The sequence below is a fragment of the Lonchura striata genome, chromosome 3 (genome assembly GCF_046129695.1).
Source record: "Lonchura striata isolate bLonStr1 chromosome 3, bLonStr1.mat, whole genome shotgun sequence".
Classification (NCBI taxonomy): domain Eukaryota; kingdom Metazoa; phylum Chordata; class Aves; order Passeriformes; family Estrildidae; genus Lonchura; species Lonchura striata.
In genome coordinates this window covers 49,068,593-49,093,448 of record NC_134605.1, presented here as the reverse complement: position 1 = coordinate 49,093,448, position 24,856 = coordinate 49,068,593, and the positions used below count along the sequence as shown (strand labels likewise).

The 24,856-nt window shown below is 40.0% G+C and overlaps 1 protein-coding gene across 1 annotated transcript; it reads left to right on the top strand.

Annotated features, from left to right (window-relative positions):
* Positions 1–752: 752 nt before the first annotated feature.
* On the top strand, positions 753–21,870 carry RAB32 (RAB32, member RAS oncogene family). The gene is made up of 3 exons (XM_021527018.2): positions 753–1,172; positions 17,897–18,174; positions 20,333–21,870. The coding sequence occupies exons 1-3, from the start codon at positions 944–946 to the stop codon at positions 20,480–20,482; spliced, it is 657 nt and encodes a 218-aa protein (XP_021382693.1). The 5' UTR covers positions 753–943; the 3' UTR covers positions 20,483–21,870.
* Positions 21,871–24,856: the final 2,986 nt, after the last annotated feature.

The window sequence follows — 24,856 nt, the reverse complement described above, 5'->3', positions numbered from 1 at the left end:
GGCCCCGTGTGCCCCGCCGGGCTCAGCTCGGCCCGGCCCGGCCCGCACTGCCGGCCCCGTGTGCCCCGCCGGGCCCGGCTCAGCACGGCCCGGCCCGCACTGCCGGCCCCGTGTGCCCCGCCGGGCCCGGCTCAGCACGGCCCGGCCCGGCCCGCACTGCCGGCCCCGTGTGCCCCGCCGGGCTCGGCTCAGCTCGGCCCGGCCCGCACGCAGCCCTAGGCCGCAGGGCAGGGCCTGCGGGAGCGGGAGGTGGGCAGGGCGCAGCACCCTGCACCTACAGCTCCCCAGGCTGGCCCCTGGGAATGGAGACGGAACGGGCACGGGCCGCTGGCAGCCTCCCATCGCCACTCATCCTGATACGGCCCTTCGTCCCTCTCTTGGCCGGACGGTGCGGAGAAAACCCGGGCGCTTTCAGAGACTTCACCGGGACAAAACTTCTCTGCCGCCACCACCACCGCTGGAAGCCAAGTACCAAAGAATGGCACCGACAGAGTTCACACTTTCCCAACCCGAGCCCTCTTCTGACGCTCAGTCCCCGCTGCCGCCACCTCGCGCTAGCCGGCGCTCCCAGCTGCGGGGGGACTCCCCCCGCCCTGGCCCTGGCCCTTTCCCTTTTCCATTCCTATTCCCACTTTCCACCCGGTGTCCCGGAGCGGCGGGGCGGGCCGGTTCCTCTCCCCGCCCCTCCCGCCGCCCTCCGCCGGCCGCTATAAGCCCGCGGAGTTTCCGCGTCCTGTGACTGCAGTCAGGTGGTGGCTGAGGTTCCCCGCTCCTCCCGCCCGCCGTCCCGCTCGGTCTTTCCCCGCCCGGCGAGGGCCGGCCCTGCGGGGAGCCGGCTGGGGAAAGTTGGAGGAAAGTTGTTGGCTGGGAAAGTTTAGAAGCGGGAGAGCCGCGGCCCCGGCAGCCCGGCCTCTCCGCCGCACTCCACGGGAGGGAGGGAGGGATGGCCGGCGGGGAAGGAGCGGGCAGCGGCGTGCCGGAGTGCCGGGAGCACCTGTTCAAAGTGCTGGTGATCGGGGAGCTAGGCGTGGGCAAAACCAGCATTATCAAGCGCTACGTGCACCAGCTCTTCTCCCAGCACTACCGGGCCACCATCGGCGTGGATTTCGCTCTCAAAGTCATCAACTGGGACAGCAAGACCCTGGTGCGGCTGCAGCTCTGGGATATCGCAGGTACGGGACGGGACGGGCGGGCTGCTCCGGGCAGGGTGCGCCCGGCCGGCGCTGGGAGCCCGGCTGTCGGGGGCCTGGCGCACTCCCTCTGGGGAAGAAAGCGTGTTTGGGCTGGGAAATCTTTCTCTTCTTGTTTTTCGTCTCACCCCTGTTATAAGCAACCTCTCATTCTTACCTTTGAGCGGTACGTAGAGGGAGGTCTTGATGTGGGAGTAAAATTTTTCACTTTTTGCAGGCTTTGTGTTCTCCCGTTAGCAGACTTTGTGCGGCTCTTTGCTTGGCCCAGGGTTTTACAGCAGTCCTCGAGCAGCTGCTTTACTCTCATTGCTGAATCCAGGGTTCCTGCTCATACTGCTCTTCCTGCCCTGCTTGTTTGAGTGGTGGGTGGCCTTGGTTATGGCTGCTGCTGGAATTAATTCAGAGTTCTGGCTCTGTAATGCATCTAATGCACCATGCCTTACAGGTTTAATGTAACTCAAACAGCTAAAATTGTCCTCAAAGGAAGAATGCTTAAACTTTGCATGCCTGGAGTCACCTGGTTAATTTAAAAGTAGTTTTCATCCCTGCTGCATTGAGTGAGGGAATGGAACTTCTGTTATGCTTAGTTTTATATTTAAATCACAAGTTTGTGTATTAGACACATACTTAGGGCACATGGAAGCAGAAAAGGCCTGTCTACTTGTCCAAACCACGCATTATTCCTTTCCTTTCAAACCTGTTCTTCAGCATCTCTTGTTCCCAAGACTCCAGCTGTATACCTTACCACAGTTAAATTTTCTTATGCTTTGGTGTCAAATGCCACAGAACAATCTCTTGTTTTGCCATGGTCTCATAAGAAGTCTGTCCCTCAGCTCTATAATCACCTTGGTTAGTATTGCATTTCTAGTGTTGTGTGTGCAACGCAGGCGTTAGCCTGCAACTCTCCTTATACCCTATCTCCTTGGATCTGAAAAAGCAGACTTTATTTCAAATGCTAGTTTAAACTTACACTACTGGAAGACACAAGGGAAAAAACCCCATAGTTATTGTTTCCATAAACTTTATGCTTATCAGTGGAAGCTCAAAAATGAGGAAGTGTGACATGTGGCTGCTGTAGCCCTGTGACAGACCAGCTGTACCTCAGCTTCTGGTGGTCTTGCTCTAAAACGCTTCAAATATGACTCCTCAAACTGAAAAGCCTTCTTAGTGCCATATACTGAAATACAGCATGGATCTTTCTGTTGCTGGCCTGTAGGGCAAATGAAAATATTTTCTAATTGCTGTTTCAAAGAGTGAGTAAGATGTTGGCAAGCTTTCTCTTCTGATCTGTTCCTTTTGTGAATCAGTTCTAACTTTCTGTGACTCAACAGTATCAGCACAAACTACTGCAATCCTCTGGGTATATTTAGCCAGCCTGGGGTTCCAAAGATTGAAGAGGGGAGGCTATTGGCATCCTGGGGTTTGGCAGGCTGCCATCCTTGTGTTTGACTTTTCAGCCCTTCATTGCTCAGACTTGGGTAGGCTCTGTGCTTTGCCAATGCAATCTGTTTCAACAGGATAGGTGGAAACTTAGCTTTAACTTGTCACAAAGTTTGGACAGAACCTATTTACATCTTGGGAAGTTCTATTAATACATCCATGCATTAATGTAATGATCCAGAAGACAATATTTTTCACTCTTGATTTTTGCCCTTGGAGTGTTTTTGACACTGCTAGCTGTAGACTAAGTTAAGAACTGCTGATAAATCCCTGTAAACTTGTGGTAAATTGGTTGAAGAATTAAATTGATTAAGAATTAAAATTTTTCCTGTCACTGAAATATTTTTCCTATTTTATAAGGCTTTTCTATGAAACCCCTTACTAGTCTTTTCCTAGCAGAAATGAAAAAGGAAGACACAACTGTTCTGCAGTTTGCACTCCAAACTCTTAATCTAATCTACTAGTTTAGAGTATTCTGTTTCCAAAGGGCTGGGGGGGGGGGGGGGGTCTTGCCCAGTGAAAAAAAAAAGACCCAGAAGAGAAGTAATCTTGATGAACTTTGATTGGGTTGTGCTTAGCCAGCAACAATTTGGGCTCCTATAGCACTTGACATCTGAGAGTTAATTAGTAAAATAAAAAAATGTTTTATTATCAGTAAGGGTATTTGATGGTCTTAAAGCTGCTCAAGTCTTCAACCTGGGAGTGTATTCTGCAGCTGTTCATGCGTACAATTAGGAATATTTTTAAATACCTGAGGATGTTAACAGATTTATAGTGAAGCTATTAGTTAAAGAACCAGGTTGAAGATGCTTCTATAATCATAGATAACATTCTCTAAAGCACTTTATTGAAGTGTAGCAGTGTCTGAGCATGTGATAGTCATTCCTTTTTAACTCATCAGTCCAGCTGTCTACTGGCTTTCAACAGCTCATAGATAATTTTGCCTGCTGGTGTGTGCAGACAAACGGCTTTAGATCTCTTGAAGAGATCTGAATCTTATGGTAAGTAATGTTACATGTGACTTCCCTGCAAGCAATGTAGTGCTGGCATTCTGAATGTATTCTGATGCATTTAAAAAGGCTGTTGAATTAAAGTCTAACCCTTAAGCATAGAAGGGGATGTTATTTTCACTAGATCAAAGCTTGTACGTAACAGTTCATCATAAGAAGCTTTCTTTGAAGAGCTGGGTGATGCAAACTAAGGTTTTGTACCTAAGTCAATGACAAGAACTGACCCTGTAGCTTGTGCATCAGCCAAAGATCATAATGCATATACTATGCTGGCTTCTGATGTGATTGTAGGGAAAGTGATGAATGTTGTGCTGTTTATTGCAATGCAATAGGCTACTGGATGACTTCAAATTCTTGTGCTAGCTGAGATGGTTTTGGTTTTTTTTTGTGATTAGATAATTCTGTCAAATAGAGCATGACCGTGTTACACTGCTTATGCTTTTTATTTTTCCTGCTGAAAGTAGCCTTCTTGTTATGAGGCAAAAAGTGATGCAAATTCTTGCAGAAGCATCAAAGGGGAAGGGATGTAAAATAAGGAAGAGGGAGGAGGGTTACTGTTGTGCCTAGATGTTTGTATTTCAGAGATAGTCAGGTGTTTTAGTTTTTAGACACCGGTTGTAACTTAAATAAAGGCAATGAAAAAGGTTGAGAGTAAGACTGATCAGTCACTGTCAAATCACCTTGGTTACAGCATACAGAAAGAAGGTGAACAGATTATATGTGTGTTTATGCAGGAACTTTAGCTGCCCTGCCCTTAGGTATCATTCTTTTTTTTTTTTTTTTTTTTTTTTTTTGGCTGGCTTTTGTGGTTTGCTATTTTTTTATTATTTTGATGTGTGAAGTAATGAAAAGTTATCTTTCTGGATAAATTCTGAAAGTGTTAAAACATTGATCAAAAGGCATAAATGATAAAATAAATAGAATGTAAGAATGAGTCATTGTGGTAAAGAGATGCAAAACAAAGAAATCTTAATGATAGGGGAGTGTTTTTACAGTCTATTTCCAAACAGTAGAGATTCTTACTTGAGGAGTATGCTGTTTTAGTGAGCACTGCACTGACCACAGCTTGCTCAGGAGGTGTGTATGGCATATTGATGGTGTGCATGGCATATTGATGAAGCTGTCAGGTAATATTGAATGAGTGCTTAAAGGATTTTCAGTATCATAGAAACTTTTGAGCTAATCTAGTAAAACCAGCAACTGTGTTAGTTGCTGCTTTTGTGCTCATGGTGACTACCACTGTCACTCACATCAGCCTGTATGAAGTGCAGTTTGCTGGAGAGCAGGAGTGGTAAAGATCATAGATTGTGGCTTGAGTTTTGCTTCTCATGAAGAATGTCACTAATGGCAACTGGTAGATGAATTTGATTTTAAAGCTTTTTTTGAGGAATTCTGGATTAACATTGGTGTAATAGCATTTTGCCTCTAGGATTTTATTAGAATTTCTTAGTATAAATATTTAGTAAAACTGACATAATGCTCTAACTGGCAGAGTATGGCTATGAAGTTGGCCAAACAGAAGAGGAATCATTGTACTTTGGTACTGTAAACATGCTCTACAGGCGTTCAAGAGTTTAATGATAAGCATCATGTGCGTGTAAGTTTGTTACTAAAATCTTGCCGTGTCTCCTTGAGAGGAACTGAACTGTAGCTTGTTATAAGTATATACAAGTCCCCAAGAGGATGAAGAAATCAGATGAAGTATTTTGGTTAAGTACTAAGTTAAGGAAGAGCTGAAATAACTCTTTTGTATGAAGACAAGCGAGTGTTAAGATTTGTGAGTTGATGTTAAGAGCAAGGTAACTTTCTAAATAACTTTTAGGCTTATCTACAGGAGGCCATGAGAAATGGGACAGAGTACAGGAAACCATGGATATGGTTGACTTTCAAAGGCATTCAGGCAGTTATAGTATGTGAAAACTAGTTTCAAGCAGCTCTGTATTCCAGTTAGTCTGTGCTTGTGCTGCTGGCATGTCATAGAGGCTGCCGAGCTGCTTCTGTTACTGGGGCATTTACTTGTGTCTTGAATTATGGACTGATTTTATTTTTCTAAATAAGGTCTGAAGCAAGTGTTAAGTGATGCTAATACATCACTGAAAGTCTATAGGAAAACAACCAGAAAACTTTTGCTGTTCCTTATCCCTACCAGTGCCAGAGGCATGTGTGCTTCAGTTGCTTTGCAGAGAAGTCTCTCCTAAGTATGGAGAATTTGGAAGCAGTAGTCTCTAAAAGTAGTTAAGGTGTTCTTGTAACAACATGTCCTTAGCCACAATGCATGTTGAAGGGATTAAAATGGCAACTCTTGCAAAGAAACTATGAAAAAATTGCTTAGCTGTGTGCCTGTTACAAGTGAGCATAAGGTGGAGGCAAGACGATCCAGACATAACCTGCCCTCAAATGTGGGTTTTTTCTTCTCACCACTATAAATATTCTTAATGAGTGAAGGATGTACATATAAATAACCATATCAGAAATGGATGAGAACTTGAAGCTCAGAGTTTTTTCAGAAACTTGTAAGTTTTCTGAGGCTGTTTCCTAATTGGTATGGTGATGGAGGTTCCAGGAGCAACCTTGAGGTGGAGATAAGGAGTGCTATCATTTTGTTTACAGCTGAGGCAGGTCAGAAAGCTCTCAGTCAGGGCTGGGGAATCTTCTATGTGATTATGTCAGCAGACTCATGGAGATATGAAAGACTTAATTTCTGACTGCTTCCTGTGAATACATGTTTAAATATGAATCTCATGAGAAGAAATTTACTTAAGGATCGTGCTTACTGGAAACATGTAAAACTAGCAGATAAAGTTTGGGGAAGGGAAGTAGAAGGCCTGCTCACAGGTTTTGAACAGAGAGGCAAGAAACAGAATTGAAGGTGCACTTTGTTTCCTTCTGGAAACCATGCCTCTGTGGGAAATCTTGTGTGGGTGTCCTTTCTTATGACTTTGCTGGAATAGCTAGATTGGGGTTATGAGCTTTCACTTCAGAATGACTTGTTGTGCTTGGAACTCTACAGCTATATATATATATCCAAGTAAGTGCTGAATGTGTTAAACTTGGGGTTTTGGTGTTTTTCCAGCTCTCAAGACGTATCTGAATACAAACAGATTCTGCATGATTTCTTTTTTTGGAATCCAGTTTAAATACACTTTTAATGAAATGTTATCAAGGTATGAGGTATGATTGTTGGTCTAATGAAGAAATTTCCACATCTTATCAGTGGGGTACCAAAGCATTCATAGTAGCAAAGATTATTTTGCTTAGTACTATGTTATGTAACCCCTCAAAGTCCTGTATATGTTATCTTGGACTAAGCCTATCACCCTTGTGCTGATTGAATTCCATAAGCATATGGAAAATGCTACTGTCTTGATGTTTGTGTTGTAAGGTAATCTAGTATGGTAATTTTGATTATGCAAGGCAGGACTGGTCAGTTAAATGGGAGAATTGAGACATATGTTCTTTGAATGTATTAGAAATGAGCTTAGAATTTCCTCATATGGCATTTCAAGGTGTTTTGTGTTTAAGGGGTTAAAGATGTGATCCTAAACAACGACCCGGTCTAGTACAGGCTTAAAATAAAGTTCAGTGTATTTCTCTTACAGGTACTTTTAATTTGTGTCAACAATGGAAATGCACTTCATGCTTGAGCATCTGTTCAGTATGGAATAGATGGTGCTTCAGCCTTATTTTTTAAACATGTCACAAAGCTGTTGCTCAGCAGTTTTGTGCTTCCTACAAGATGACAATAAAAACTTTTTCCTAGTACTCTAATATAGAGAATAAAGGATGGCTGAATGGGTATACATCAAATAGACAGGGGAAATCTAACTTAAAGGCAAACAATACCTAAATTCTTATGTGCAATACAGTAGACAGGAGGAAAAATAGTTCAAAATAGAAAAATAAAAAATAGAGCTCAACAGAACTAATTTTCAGATTAGTTTGTAGAATGGGAAAGCCTTACAGAAGCAATAATCATACATGGGTCACCCACTTTTCTGAAGGCAAGTATTAAATTCCTGCTCTTCATATAATACTGACTCAGGTAGGCAGAAATTAAGCTGGTTTGACAAGTCAAGCACATTGCCCTTCAAAGACAAACTGGGACAGACAATATAGAATATACACTTTTCTCTTGATGTATGGCATTCACATGAATGTAAATCTAGCTTTATCAGCTCTCCTTGCAGCTTGAATCTTGGTGCTTAACCTTATTTACATCTCCACCTTGCCTCTTACCACCTTGGTTTCCTTTAGGTGCACATTAGGAACAGGGTGTTACCAAAGTGCATATCCACAAGTACAATTTGAGTTGGCAAGTGCTATAAAGGGGTAATTCTCAACTTAGGACATAAAGCAAAGAAAATAATATTAGCTGACTTGTTCCAGAAGAGGTATTAGCATGCTGTAAAAATTAGATTCTTCCTCTCAGTGGTGAGTGAAATCACTGGATTCAGTCTCACAGCTGTCAGACATACCCTCCAATGAATTCTAGTGTTAACCATTGCTTTGCTGTTGTAGTCTGCTGTAAATGGTTCCCTCCAAATACTTGCTTCAGAGGTTCAGAAGTGTGATATGCCATGTTAGAAAGAAGTGATTTGCAGGAAGGGAATGTCTAGTTATATTTTTGCATGTAAATATAGGAATATCTCTTGTGAAATTCCTGCAGATGTTAAAGCTAGCATGACCAGCAGTAAGTAGTGACAACAAAGCACAGAATGTTTCACGAGCTACTGTGGTACAATGGTCAATATTCAAAGATCTCTTCTGGCTATGGAGACACAAAAAGAGGATAAATGGAGTGTGATTATGCTTTGAGAAATGGAGGGATTTCAGGGCTTTATAGAGCTTGCTTAGAAATAAATGTCTTAACTGTCTAGGGAAGGCTGGCAAACTCTCAGTAGCAGTGACTTCTGCATTAGCAGGTAATGAAAACAAATATTCCTTATTGTATGGATTTTAGCAGCTTTTCAAATAATAGGTTGAGAGGTAGTCTCTGATTGTTACTGCAAACAGCTTATGGGAATCTATTCTTTAAATGCTCCCAGGTGAAGAGTGCTGGGGTGGAGCAAAGTGGCAGCAATTTGATACAAAATTCCAGTCACACACAATGTGCCATGACACATTGACCGTTTTAGAGATTAACATTTTTTCAGTCTCATGATAAAGTTGTTCTGGAGACAAACTGACTTCAGAATTGTTCTACTGTGTGCTGTGAAATGCTGTAGTACCATGCAGCATCACTGTGAAGTACACAGTGCAGTTCTGGCTGTAGGGCAGCACACCAAAGGATATGGATCAGAGGGTGGCAGGTACAAAATAGCTTAACTCTGGCTATTTAAGACTTACTTGTTTGGGTAAGTCTTGTTAAAGCAAGGTGGAAGTACCAATTCATGCTGTTGCTGGCACTAATTGGACTATGTCAACTCCTTTGAATACTAATGCAGGGGAATTGTTCTATACATGCTGCATTTGACAGCTAGTTAGAGATTGTTTAGCTTGGTTGCACTCTGATTTTCTGGAGATTGAAATCTAATGCTTAAACAGGGACTTTGTCTCTCACTTGCTGTTTAGCAAAGATGCAAAAAAAAGAAAAATAGGTGGATTCTTACACAAACATGACTTGTCATACTGCTGCATAAAACACACACACAATGTTGGACAAAACTCATTGAACTCTTAAGCCAGTTGTTGGCTCTCCTTAAAGACAGACCAGTAAGCTGTTGAAATCAGTTTGGACAATTAAGTAATTAGATTAGCCCAAGACTACAGGCAGCAATAAAAAGTTTGTCTTGCTGTAAAATTCCCAGTGAGGGCTGTGCAATTATCTGAGTGAATTTTTTTTGTATTTGTGGGAAGAATGGTATGCCTTTTCTATTAGGTTGGTAGAAGTAATCATAGCTCCTGGTGGAAATCTGGTGTCTACTTTCAGAACTTGCCATCTCTGTGCTCTTGGTGTTTCAGAGGTAGTGAACAGACTGTCCTGTGTTTAATGATGGCAAATAGTGAATGGAAGGACTAGTCATTGATTTTGAAGTTTCATGTAGTTAACAAATTATTAGGTTAGAAACTGGCTGGGTTGGGAAATGGAACTTTAAAGCAAACTCCTCCTAACATTTCAGAATGAAATAGTGACTTCTTTAAACATGTGAAAATACGTTGTGATATGATCTAAATAATCAAAATACTGCTGCACTTAGGCTGATATTTGTTAGTAACTTTTCAATGGCTACAGAGTCTCCATACTCTGTCTGTACAGTATATTGTCAATGCCATACCTCTGGCACTGCATTGTTCAACAGAACTGCTTCAACTGCACCCTGCAGCTTTCTAATATAGATATAAACAGGGGGTGAAAGGTGGTCTCAGAATAAAGTGTGAGTCAGTTGAACGGGGATTAACTGTCTTTTGCCCTGAAGACTGTTCTGAAGCATTTGGGAAAGGGTTAGTGTTTGGAAGAGGTCCATCCAGTGGTCAGTTAACTTACCTATACCACCCTTAGTAAGAAAGCTCACTAGCAGTTATAATTGTCTGAGGCTGCTTTTGTCTGTTAGAAACTCTAAGTACTATAGTCAGTGAAGCTATTTTTAGTCTCATACAGGAAGATATAATATTCTAGTAATTTTCACTTCCTAGCCTGTCTGTGTTTATCACCAGAACCACAAATACCACTTTTTCATAGTGGTGGAAAATAGATGTCAAGCTGGATGTTTTTTAACACTTAGAGGTTTCTAATATCTGCTAGAGCTGCTAATATCATAGAATCACAGAATGGCTTGGGCTGTAAGGAACCTTAAAGATCATCCAGCTCCAACTCTGCTGCCATGGGACTCTAGACCATAGGTTTTCAGAGCCCCACCCAACCTGGCCTTTAAACATTTCCAGGGATGGGGCATCCAGAGCTTCTTTGGGCAACCTGTTCTGGTGCCTCACCACCATTATAGTGAAGAATTTCTTCCTAATATCTTACCTAAACCTACTCTTAGTTTAAAACCATTTCCCTTTGTCCTGACAGTACATGCTCTTGTAAATAGCCTCTCTCTGTCTTTCTCTCCCTTTAGGTACTGGAAGGCCTCAGGTCACCCTGAAGCCTTTTCTTCAGGCTGAACAATCCCAACTCTCTCAGCCTGCCTTCATAGGAGAGGTGCTCCAGCGCTCTGATAATCTTCATGGCCTGCCTCTGGACTCACTCCAGCAGGTCCATGTCCTTACACTGGGGATCCCAGAGCTGGATAGCACACTCCATTTGGAGTCTCACAAAGGCAGAGCAGAGGGGCAGAGTGAACCTCCCTTGCCTTGCTGACCATGCTGCTTTGGATGTAGCCCAGGATACTAGTGATTCTTCTGGGCTGCAGGTGCACATTGCTGGGTCATGTCCAGCCTCTCTACCAGCACCCATTAGTCCTTCTTGGCCCAGGTGCTCTCATTCTGTTCATTCTCCAGCCTGTGCTGGGATCCCAACCCAGCTGCAGCACCTTGTGCTTGGTCTTGGACCTCACGAGATCCCCATGTGCCCACTTCTCAAGTTTGTGCAGGTCCTTCTGGATGGCATCCCATCCTTCAGATGTGTCAGCTGCACCATTTAGCTTGATGTCATCTGCAAATTTGTCTGTCATTAAATAAATGCATAGTTCAACACCTCCGTGGTTTTAATATATGGCAACTTTACACTTACAGCTTAAATAAATAAGACTGGGGAGTGGGGAGCCATCTGGTATTAACAGTCTTGGAGCCTGTCTACTCTTAATCTATGGCTACTATCTGTGGGGGAAAAAACAGGTAGACACACTTGAATGTGAGCTGTAATATTGATAATGGCTTGGTTAACCTACTTCTTGCGGAGTAACAGATCCAGTCTAATTAGGTAATACAGTTCTGGAATAAGATGTGGTGGTTTGGGGAGATGGGGGATAGCTGTCAGCAGTGGTAACTTGCCAGTTACATGTTTATATATCTCTCTAAAAAGGAACTTCAGTCACACCTGACCCTAGTAATGCTAAAATGTACATTAGATGTCTGGAGAGCTGGGAGATTCATTCTCGGGGCAGTTCTGGATATTTGCTGTATTGTGCCAAACATCCAGCTGGCATCCAAAGTGTGGTCTTTTCCTGTTTGTGGCTCTTGAAGGGCCCAGGTGAGTTTTGAAAGTGACAGTAGTTCTAAGTCAATTAGAGGCTTGAACTATGTTCCCAGCCATTTTAGGTGGGGATTTAGCTTAAATCTATCACACTGAACTACAGTAACTTCACTGAGAATTGGAATTGTAAATATGGAATTGTCACTCAGGTGCTCCTGAAAAAAAAACTTGCACTTGTTGTTCAGTTGGTCTTTTTTACCATCTACATTGAATAAAAGCACAAGTGTCTCATGGTCCTGGAAATTGATTCAATCAAATTAGTTGTAGAGTTTGGCACTGAAGTTTGAAGGCTGGAACTGTGCCTGCATGCTGGTCAGTAAAGTCAGAGTAGTTGATAGCAAGAACCTAAGAGCCATAGTGTTGGCAGTCAGAGTTAGTCTGACTGTCCTTGCATTTTGGTATGAGTGACTATTAATGGTCATGGTAAGTAGTTGTTATAAGAAGGCTTCTCACAGTGCAAGGAGATTTTAAAGTATTTCCAGACTAAAAAAATGGTTTATTACAATTGGTCACTAAAGCTTACTAAGCATTACATGATGCCTGTGATCACTAGCAGGAAGCTGCTTCTATGCATTTTGAGCTAAATGAATTTGGTTCACTAAATCTGTTGGTCATCTTGTCTACTACTGCAGTTATTGATGGATAGTTTTTTGTGTTGGTTTTATAGGTTAAACTTTTCCTGTGTGACTTATTCCTTCTTTCTGTTGAATTTTAACTGCCTTTTCAACTATTTGAATTCTCATCTTCAGTGTTCTGAAGGACAAAATTGATGAGAGATCTTTGACTCTATTAATAAACTGAGGGCTTTTTTATATTCTTCAGACTTCTGGCAACTCTATTATTTGGTCCAGGAAAAAGCTGCCTAGTTTCATTGTCATGGTCTTCTAGTTAATAGTAAACAGCCTGGGAGCAAAACTCTTCAGCTAGTTGTACACTGACTTCTGGGTGACTGCAGTCTAGACTATATATCTGCAGGTTAAGGTTTTTAACGTAGAACTGCCAAACTCATAAAAATCATATTGAGCTCTGGATACCCATTAAGCTGATTATCCTGTTAAAGATGGCTTGAACTAACATGGCTTTAATGAAAAAACTACTTGTTCATTTTTGTGATTGTCAAACATTTATAACCCTTAGTCATCTATGTCTTCCTCATTAATGACACAGCTTCTGGAGGACTCCAGAATTGTTAATCTCATCTGAAAGAAAAACTTGGAAGAACTTTGTCCAGTTGTCTCACTGTTCTTGATGAGCTATTAAGGTTTTAAGTGCAACTAACACAATTATCTTTTGTGTGGCTTCAGATAAGGTAAAGCTTAGATTTTTACAAGGTAGGGGAACTCTTGCTATGCTGTTGGTATTGACAGGGATAAACCAACATTTACCTTCATAGCCAAAAAGAATAGCTGGGGAAACTTCTTCTAGATGGGCTCTTTTACTCTAAGTTCTTGTTAGTTGATATAAACTGCCTATTAACTCATTAATATAATAAGTGGTCTGGGGGAAGGAAGCTTTATAAACTCACTGTGACTATCCTGCAGTCATTTGTACATTCAAATTGTTTTTCTAGTCCCAATTCTCATCTTGTATGAGGGGTGACAAGTTGAAATAATACGAGTGTAGGGTATCTTTTTTGCTAAATATATGCAAGGACTGCTACAATGGTAAGTCATACTGCTGTAATAAACAGGACACTAGTGCTTCTCCCTTACACTGGGAAAGACTACTGTAGAAACTCTTTAAAATGTACTTCAAGGCAAGGTTACAATGATAACTTATATTTTGAAGTAGAGGACAAATATAAAGCTTCTAGTGCTAAGCCTTAAATTACAGCCTGTAATTTATTTCATGTAGTTTTTAACTTGCTTTTCCACCTCCATTACAATGTAAGCTGGGGAGTGAGAATAGCTCCCAAGTTCTAGTGCGGTTTTAAACTCAACTCTATTCCTGTGGTGCTGCTGTAGGGAAGTGGATTAGTTCCTGATGCATGTCATTGTGCAAATTAAGGCTGTTGCAATTACTGGAAAATATGGTGGCAATAGGTGCTGAGTCATTTCAATATGAAAACTGGTTAGAGCATGCAGAACTTTGCATTACATTAAGTCACTTCCATACCTCCAAATTAAACTTCTGATCCCTGTGACTGTCCTGTATCTTAGCTCCTCACTTACACCTGAACTGCTAAAAAAACAAACTATACTTAAGTGGTACCATCAGATTTATGCCTAGTTGCTGGACCTACCAGAATGATAAATCTTGTGATGTCCTTTCTACACTGCTGTATTAAGCAATTAGTTATCTTCCTGATCTCTTCTTTCTAAGATTATACACACTGGGGATTTTAAGTCTAGTTTAATCTGATCATTTTTAACCTTTTTCTTCTCTGTGGATATGATCCATTTTCTGTACTGCTCAACACTATTGTCACATATGGAGAAATGACTATAGCAAATATCTTGCTGGACAGAGGATGGGGCATTACGAATCTCTGAACTGTGCATGGCAGAAGTTGAGACATTTAGTTTTAAGCATAAAGAGAAATTTGTTCAGCCTTGAGAATTTGGAGGCTTAGTATATTCTAGTTTGATTTTTCTGCATGAGGGTTTGTGGGTTTGGTCTGGTTTTTTTTTTTTGTTGGTTTTTTTTTTTTTTTTTTTGCAAGCAGAAAAACGCTTGCAAAAACTGTCTGAAATTTCTGTTAAATTTTCAAAAGGTTGTCTAGAATGCTCTGTGTCCTAAACAAGAAAGTCAGCATGTGCTTTGTCAGAAATGACATGATTGTAAAGGAAGTCCACTCAGTTTAAACTGAATTATTTTCCTGCCTCATGCTGTATACTGTTTAGCAAACAATACTCTTACCTCCTGGGTAGGCCATATTTTATTGCTTCTGTCGTTGTCTGAAATACAGTATATCCATCTTCACTAGGCTCCAGACAGAATGAAAGAGCAGTTGTAAGGTAGTATTCAGGTCAGGTTTGTTGTTAGTGGATGTGAATTCTAGAGGTGAAAACAGCTCTGTAAGACTCTGGTTTGGGTTACTCTAGAAACAGGAAGCACTCGTATTGAGTGGTATTTGACATATTAAAAGGCATTGATCTCTAAGGATCCAATGCTGTTGAGCATGTGTGTGTTTAAGGGTAAGAGATAGCAAATCTTCCTAATATAAAGCCTTAAACTAGTAAGTAAAAATAGAAGTTTTCGTGCTAATAGTAATAGGCATGTCAGTTTTCTACTTTCACCCAAATGAAAACTATGAAAGAATATGTATTGATGTTTTTTTTTTAAGTCTAAAACTCATACTGCAAGAGAGATAAGAGTTGCTGGAAATAAGAGTTAAATGATTGTTGTGGACAGCCAAAGCCCATGGTTTGTACTGTGGCTGCTATAGAATACCAAGCAATATACAGTTCCATGCTGGCTTCCATTCCTAACAGGACTGCTATAGGAGGCTCGTATGGCCACCTTGTCAACTGTTTTTGTATTTATAGCTTTTTTTTGGATGGGAGAGCAATAGGCAAGAAGGGATTCAGTTAATGATAATGTCCTTCACTGTGCTCAGTGATTGCAGCCTTGTTCATGTACAGCATGCACAGCTATCTGAGAAGTGGTAACTGTTCAGATGACCTTTTCTGCAATTCCTAAGTAACTTAGTTTTCATATATAGTGATCATGCTCTGTCTACTCCTTCTGGTAACAATCTAGCAACCCTTCCTACAACTAATCAATACAACTTATTTTTCTTATGTAAATGTTCATCAAGTGTTTAGAAAAACAGCCTTAAAGTAAAACTTGGAAGCCTTCCAGTCTCCAGCCACTGAATAGTGAGGACTACTGGGACTATTTCCCCTGCTGCTTCCGATTCATGTTCAGTCTCATGTAAATAACAGCAAGTGGTGTTCAATTCTGGACCATTTCAGGGCTGAATTGAAGAACTCTTTCTGTAGAAGACTGAGGTTAGTACAGGGCATTGTAGACCTTGAGATTACGCTGTTTGTTTTATGGGGCTGTCCTTTAGTGTGAAGGGATATCTCCCTGTATTGTATACTGGAGTCAGTGCTTTAGCATAGTCCAAGGTGTTCCCATGTGGCAGGAACTGGTGGTGAAACTGCCAGCTAAACAAATGGGGAAGCTGAGAAGGAGCTTTCAAAACTTGTGTGGTGCCCTATGCAGTGACTGGCTTAAGGTAACTAAATTTGACTGTGTAGAACTCCATTAAAAAACTTAACCAAAACTCCCAAACTCGAAATCCCTACATTCTAAGAGTAAAGCTTCTTTAAATGTGACATTACTGACATGCATTAGTAGTAAAAGCCTTCTGATCTAACTTCCCTAATGGTATTTGCGTAGTGGAAACAGTGGTCAGTGGTATGGTTTATAGTAAGGCTATTCTAAAAATCTCTTTTAGGCATAGAAGTCCAGCCTAGGGAGACAATGTGGATTACTTGTGTACTCTGTTTAGGAGAATTGTATTAGCAGTATGACTTTTCCAGAGGCATAGTCACAGAGATGCAGGCTTGGTGCCTGACTTGTTGCATGTCGTTAAAGTCCATGGCATAAATGCTGCTTCTAAACTTGAGTTTGGAGTATGGAGATAAGAGCTTTCTTTTTGGATCCTGTTTGTTCTTATACAGGATGATAAGCCAGTAGTGGGAAAAAAATCTCTGTAAAGTGTAATCTCTGTTCTGAAGTATATGCTGGGTAGTAATGCTGTTTTCTGCAGCATTATAATTTAAAATGAATGGACAGAAATAAAGCAGCTTTTTTATAGTTTTTTTGATCTTTAATGTGGCTGCTGTTTTCAGACCATTCTAGCAGCTGCTTAGGCAACCTTTTCTGTAACTGTCTGTAGGGAATGAGCTAATCATACTATGAATTACTGACATTAAAATGAGGCAAGTGAGCTGGAAAAGCACACTGCTGAGCGGGATCTCTTGTCAACTTCATTGGCAAGAGATTGAATGGTGGATTGAATGTTGGTTTCTTTATGAGAAGGTGATAACACACCCAATTCTCCTTGTATTTTTGTCCTTGCTAATTAAAGGTGGACTTGAATGTTTATAAACAGAGGACAACTAGATTTCCAAATACAGCTCTTCCTTTATCTTCTTAAAACTCATATGCACAGAAAGATAAAAGCTCAAGTGATGATACACTGTAAAACTAAATCATAGAGTTCAGGGACTGCTTTTCCCAGTGAAGACTGCCAAACAAAGCAGGAAGCTATTTTAGTAGCCCAGGCTTTCCAAACAATGTGCAAGGACTTGATACTGCTAGACGTGCACAAATGTAAACATACCATGATGTCTGACTTTTCAAACAGAAGAAAAAGTGAACTGGCACACTCTATATTTCAAGTATTCTGGCTAAAGTAGTTGTACTTAATAAGAAAAGGCTTTGATTTTTTGCTGCTTATGGGCAATTGATTTTTTTCCTGGATTTTTGCTGTGAATAATTGTACTCTTAACAGTTCTTGTTTTATATCCTGGGATTGCTGTAGAACTTCTATAGTTGAAAATTAATCCAGAGTAAATCTTAGACTTGAAAAAATTAAGTCAAAGTTAACAGATTTAGCCAGAACTGTTAAGCTAGCAGCTTCTTTTGAACTTGTCCCTAAGGAAAAAATCTGTAATATAGTTGACTTCTTCAGAAGATGCTTTGAAGCCTTGAAGCTTGCAAAACCCCTTGTTGCTCACTGTTCAGCAAACAGCGGAGTTTAAGTCTCAAGCTGAAGCAACTAGATTAAGATACAAGCCTTAATATTCTTTGATGAAATAATGATTTGTGTATGGCTGTGCTGGTAGTGTTTTTAGGCATTACTTCTCAAAGAACTCTACTCAATAAATAAGTTGACTATATCAGTATATAAGTTGAGCTCTTTTTAAGAAAAAATCCAAGTGGTAGTTGGAACTGCAAACTACTTTAAGCATCTGATTTGTCATATGTATAGTATACATAATAGCTGTTATAATGAACTTATATGAGATAGAGGAGGCAGTGTTTTATGCTCTAGGTGCCAGACCCAAATGCCAAACTTGTATGGGTTAAGCTGGTACACTAATCCATTTACACTGAATACAGTTTATGCTTCAATATAAATCTACTGTGACTGTCCTCTCTTTCAGGCCAGGAGCGCTTTGGAAATATGACCAGAGTATACTACAAAGAGGCAGTTGGTGCTTTTGTGGTCTTTGATGTCACAAGAGGTTCCACTTTTGAAGCTGTTTCAAAATGGAAGCATGATTTGGACAGTAAAGTACTACTTCCCAATGGCAGCCCCATCCCTGCTGTTCTCCTTGCAAACAAGTGTGACCAGAAGAAAGATGGCAGCCAGAATCCCTCTCAAATGGACCAGTTCTGCAGAGAAGGTGGCTTTGTTGGATGGTTTGAAACCTCTGCCAAGGTGAGCTTAATAGAAAAATATTTTTAGTCTCTTGAATATTGGCATAAGAAGGATGAATATAATCATGTAGGAAATAGGTCTATCAGGTATAGGAAGTAGTAGTCAGATTTGTGGTAGCAAAATTTCAAGTGATGTGCAGGCTAGCTTCATTCCTGAAGAAGATGAGGCATATTTGGTTTAGATTAAAAATGATCTCAGATTCACAGTGGATTGAAACGATCTGGAAACCTTGATTATCAGAGTTTGATAAGCTTTTTCATCTTGCATGCATGAGGATCAGTCGTTCTTTAGATGTTAATACTACTAAATGCTGATCAAGCTCCCCAAAAATATACAGGTCATCTTTAGGTGTGGGTTTTTAAATTGCATTTTATGTTATCACTGTTTTATGTAGGAAACAGCAAGATTTCAAGTGACGAAGCTATTTGCTTACTCATTACTGCCTACCCACAGTGGTGCTAAAGCACTTTTCTATTTTATCAGGCAATGTCAAGACTGAACGGGAGAAAAAATCTGGTATAGTAATTTAAGAAAGGCAGCTGCTCTGTTCAGTTAACTTTGAGTAATTTCATGTATGGTATAGTTTTATTCTACAGGCATTTTATCATTGCACAGATTAAACTGGCAGCAGCTTAGCTGGAAGTGAAACCAAATAGTTCTTTAAAGCCCAACTTATTCTTAAAATGAAGGACTCCTCTAGATGAAGACAGTGTGGCTGACAGACCAGATTACAGGTCTGGCTGGTAAATCCTTTATAAAGTAAGATAAGCCTCCAGATCCCACTTTTCCCTTGTCTTGCCTACTTCCTTGAGCTGCTGCTGAAGTGTTAAACAATGATGTTTAGGCAATTCTTAAAAGGCAAAGAATCTCTAAGAAAACGATAAGAAGCAAAAGTAATAAGTTGCTCTTTGTTTACTTTAAGAGAAGGATACACAGGCAAAGGAATTAGTTAAATTAGCTAACAGTTTGTTTGCATTTGAAAAGATATTTCCAAACTCACCCATCTGTTACTAAAAACTCTTTTTAAGGCTCTTTATAATCAAAAAGAATACCAAGAGTCTGCTTTGGTAAAAGTCTTCCCCAAACCTTTACCTGCCTGTATTACGGCTATGTATAAACAGCATTATGGCTTAAAAATAAATGCCAGTAATATTGGGAAAAAATCTAATGGGAAATTCTAGTGACAAGGTGCATTTTAGGTAGTATTTAAGACAGGACAATGTAAAACAAGGTTCTTGCTGCAGAGAAAATTCCAGGCAATAAGTTCTAGCTTGGGTATTAATTGACTTGTTTAGAACTCTGCATTGTAGTTGAAATAGCAAAAATTTAGGACAACTGTTGTTTTCTAAGCATACCAAAACAGTTTATGGCTTTAAGTCCTGCCCACTTGTATATCCTATTAATCTGCTTTTGCCCTTCCGTTGGAAGGGACAATTGGATCTTCAGTCATCAGTAATATATTGGGTTGATATTTCCTTTGGAAGCGAAGATGAGCAATTCCAACCATGGCAGCCCTGTGCTACCAGATGGCCCAGCCAGGTCAAACCTGTGGCCAGAAACTCCTTGGCACTAGGACAGGTTGGACCCTCAAAAACTGGGATATTGTGGCAAAGTACATCTCTAAGTGTCCTGCAAACTTACATTATTTAGGGTGTATGGGAAGGGAATTCTCAAAGTATGCACAAGAATATATAGAGTAGCTACATGAGGCCCTTGGAAATAGTTATGATTTTGAGGATCATGGAGAAGATCCTCTTACTTAAAATAAGTGCATCCAAATTCCATCAGAAACAGAAAAAGACTCCAAAAGGTAGGATGATACAGCAGATGATGTAATTGCCTAGGATCTTTCCTGATGCAGAAATGCATTTAGGCATTTGTCAGTCTTTCAAATGCAGGTGACATTCATTCCCCTGACTGCCTATTAGATTAGAATCAGATTTCAGCTTGTAATACAGATTAATAATTTTGTCTCCAACCTTTCTGCTAACTTGAAAAAAAAAATGCGAGTAATGACTTCTTGCATTTAAACTGTGTTCTGCTGATGAGACTGAAGAATTATTTTCTTTTTGGATAGCTTTAGGAAAGTGTGACTGTTAATAGGAATGTGTGACTGTTTCAAAAAGATCACTGACTTCCTTGCTTTCAACATTTTTAGGACAACATCAACATAGATGAAGCTGCTCGATTCTTGGTGGAAAACATCCTTGCCAATTACAAAACCTTTCCTAATGAAGAGAATGATGTGGGGAAACCAAAACTGGACCTAGACCCATTGAAAGCAGAGAGTAAATCACAGTGCTGCTAATGCTACCACCGTTCAGTAGATGTGATGGGATGAGCAGCAGGACTTCGCTTTAAATCCAAATGCTGCTATGGTGCTGCGTTGTGACAATCCATATGGGGTGTCTGGTACTCTCTGAATTGGTGACTTGTTTGGGTGTTTACATATTCTTGTTTAGCATAAAACTGAGTATCTTGTGAGTTATTCCACTTGCTCGAGTGTCTGCATCTAATTCTGATTAGTGTCTTGTTACTTGAGAACATAAGGTAGTGTTTACACTCCTAAAAGGAACAGAGACAACATTCAGTGTCTAGTTTGCTTCTAGGACATATGCTGCATTCCAAATAGGACTCACTTTTAGGTGAATAGACTCTTTCAGCTTTAAAGTAAACTTTTCCTTTGTCACCATTTATGTCCCACTTGAGCCTTCTCACCAGCACAATTGTCTCTATTTATTATCTCCACTGTGAGGATCTGTCTCCTTTCTAGTTCTCCTGGATCAAGACGTCCCAGAAATCTTGAAGAGACCCATGAAAGATGGGCGGTATCTTTCCTAGTGTGATCACTAAGAATGAATGGAGTAGATGTCTTTCACCACTGAGTAAAAGCAAGATGGTTGTTACTGTGTTTAACAGGGGAAAGACATGGTTATGGAGATACTAATAAAAATGCATCTCCAGAAATTTAAGGCTGAATATTTTCAGCTAATACTTTACATATGAAACACATTAATGAATACTGTTTTACTGCTGGCACATAGTTATGGTAACCTCACCCCTATGCACATCCAGAAATAAACATCTAGTAACTTTTTCATGCACTAACACTGAAAACTTTACCAAGAGTATGAAAGGTAAATATTTTACTGTCCTATGATGATGAACTTGCTTCTTTTTTTTTCTGTCTAGAGATGGTTCCAAATACCATGAGCAAGGAGAGAGGTCTTGAGGGAAATAGCTTTCTTGGTTCATGCTAGTCTGTCAACCTTTCTGCCCCAAGCTCTGTCTTTGTCAGTTTTAGAACTCTTTTGACTGCTTTGAACTAATACTAGTTTGTAACTGTATAGTGAGATACTTATGTTTCTTTGTTGTAACACTCATGTATTATTGGCAGCAAATGAAGTTCAAAAGGATTAGAGATGGTTCTTGAATGTATTCTGGAACTCTGGTTCTGATTGGCTCAAAGGCTTTGAAGCTCCTCTTATCTTAGGATTTCTTCTGTCCTGGTACCTCATCGCTGTTGACTTCTGAAGTCTTACCTTGCTGGGTTTGATGGTGCTGATGTTTAGGTAAACATCAGAATTAGGTATATGCAGGATTTGATATACTTTAATCTGTATTGAGATTTATTAGGCTGTCTTTTTTTCTAAAGAGTAACATACTTTTTAAGAGTTAAATAAATATATTTGGGCATCTTTTGTGTGTTGGTGTGTGCTTTTGAGAACATGAATACTCAAATATTTTGTACCCTATACGCAAATGCTTTTGCTGACATTTGAAAATGACTTTATCTTCTAGTATGTGCTATGTTAAAGAATTATTTAAAATTACCACAGTAAGGCTTGACCTAAACTAAAACTGGGTTTATTAAGCTTAGGATCGTAAGATAATTCAGATGAAAGGGATCTTAGGATGTCTTCTAAGCCAGTGTTTTTCTCCAAGCAAGGTCATAGCACCATGCTTAGATGTTCATGTGGTCTGAACTTGGCCTCAAACCATGGAGACTGTATGGCCCTGGGAAAGTTGTTTCAATGCCTGACTTTCCTTGAGAGTTGAAACTATCACAATTGTCCTATTCAATCACTTGAACAACTCCATTTTGACTGTAAACTCACTTTTGATGTTTAATCTCCACTGTCTTTTTTTCAACTTTAATTAAAGCTGCACAAATGTAAATGCCAATTTTACCTCCATGTGCAGTTTCACTAGCTGATTTATTTTTTTTTCAACAGCAGAATGGAGACCAAACTCAAGTTTTGTGACTGCCTGAATGCATGAATCTCATCTGGGTCCTGTCACTGACAATGTAATCCTATGCAGGTTATTTTCAAGAATGTCTAAACTTTTGCTTGAAAAGTTACTGCTGCTATATTTAAGCAGTTTCCTTATTTTGTTCATAGCTTCTTCTAAACCTCTGCATGAATGTAGAAAGCACAGAACTCTAAAATTGGTGGAATGTACTGGTTTTGATACAGGTTGTCATTATTGAGGCCAATAGTATAAAACTACCTGCAGGATGTAGTCTTTTTTTTAAATCTTCTATCACTTGTCTGAGGAAAAGAATTGGCACTTTTAATAGAATGGTAGTCTTGCTTTGTGCTACAAACTGTATTCTCACTATCCCTCTGTGGAGAGGGAACATTGTGGTATTTAAGACTTGAGTAGGTGGATTGGGAAAGCTGATCCAGTCAGAGCAAGACAACTGTAAGAAAAGACTGGCCTGAGGAAGGAAATGGTAGTGTCTCCCTGGTAGAGGGAAATGGAACTGCAGTTCATGGAGAAGTGTATAAGTTATGTAAACTAGTCATGAAGCCCTATCCTAATTAACCCAAAAACCTTATGGAAGGAACCTACTGTGGAGCAGTTAATGGAGCCCAGGGGAAGAACTCACATTGGAGAAGTTTCTGGAGGATTGTGTCCCATGGGAAGGGCCCCATGCTAGAGCAGGAGAAATGTGGAGTCCTCCCTTGAGAAGGATGGAGCAACAGAGACCAGTATGTGATGAACTGGCTGCAAACGCCCATTTCCCATACCCCTGCACCACTGGGTGGAAGAGGTAGAGAAAATTGTGGGTAAAGTCAAGCTCAAGAAGGGAGGAGTTGGGAGAAGTGTTTTTAAGATTTAGTTTTTATTTCTGATTATCCTAATCCGATTTGATTTGTAGTAAACTAATTTACCTCAGTCTAGTCTGTTTACCCATGAGAGTACTTGTGAGTTATCACTGCCTATTCTTACCTCAACCCAAAAGCCTTTTGTTATATTTCCATTCTTCCATACAGCTGAGAGGGGAGTGATAGAGTGGCTTTGGTTGTGTCATGGTTTAGCACCTGCTATCCAGCCAGGGTCAACCCACCACACAGGAAAACTACTTTGCTTGAAACTTAAAGAATTGTTGTTTTTGATGGCCCTTTGCCACAAGATCCCCAAAATCACTGCTTTCTTGTATTTTATAGTTTAAGGAGCAAGAATTTTCCATCAGAATGTCTTCCAGGATGCCATTTCATTTTATTGGGTTATTGTTTTAAGCACAATTAGATCAGATAACTTGTAGCTGAAATGGATGGGATGGCACTTAGTATATGGATGATGGCATAAGTATGACAACAATTTGTGTAATTTTTGAGTTTCAGAAGTTACAGACTGTTATAGATTTTTTTTTGCTATTTAGAGAAGACAATATATTTTTATTTGGTTAAAACAAGTTACAAGACATCTTACATCAATTAGATGTAAGATACCTTGTTTCTAACTTTTCATTAAGAATGTTAATCATGTTTCTATTAAAACATATTTATCCAGCAATCTTATGTTTTGCATTTTTCAACTAGTCTGCTTTTTGCTTTTAGTCTGCATATGCAACTGCAACCACACTTAAAACACACTGAAGTGAATTACTGTTAAAAGGGCTTTGCTGTGATTAACAGTGTGCCTTTACTTAGAACAAGACGACATAACTTTTTTAATCTCCTGCAAAAATCTTACATTCTTAATTATAAAAAGAATGTAAAAATGAAAATAAGTAAAACAGTGTACTAAGAGATTTAATAGGTTGTGCAGTCCTGTAGTTTACACTACATTAAGATTGTGTATTCTCAATTTAAAAACAAATGCCCTTCTGTCCCTCAGGCTACTGCCACAATTTCATTGTATCATTTTAGCCAAATATATAGAATTTTCTAAAGAGGTAATACTACTTCCTCTGTCCATATCTAAATTTTGTAACAGTTCCAATAGTTTAGAGAATCAGTTGTCTTATTTAATTCCAGATTTCAGATAGGGTTTTCACACTCTATCAAACCCAGAAAGCCTTTCCTTTTGATGTAGAAAGATACTCCTGTATCATCGAATGTAAATTTACAAAAGAAAGCCAATGGCTCTGCATGATTCTCTGAGGCACTTTGATTTTCCTCTGCTGCCTGCTCTTGGGGCATACTGTTATATCCCTATAGAAACAGGGGTTAGAGTGTTAATTAGACTGAAGAGATGATCCAAGTTGAGGTGATCCTCAGTTCACACTTTTACCTAAATAGGTGCCCTGAGCAGACTTGATGGTATTGCTGTATTTAAATTGGACTTGAACAACTGCTTGAAATTTAACAGAATGTTTTGGGTCTGTGTTTCTCCAAAATGAGATTATAGCATGACAATGTGATGGAACGGTGCTCTAGCAAATAAAGAA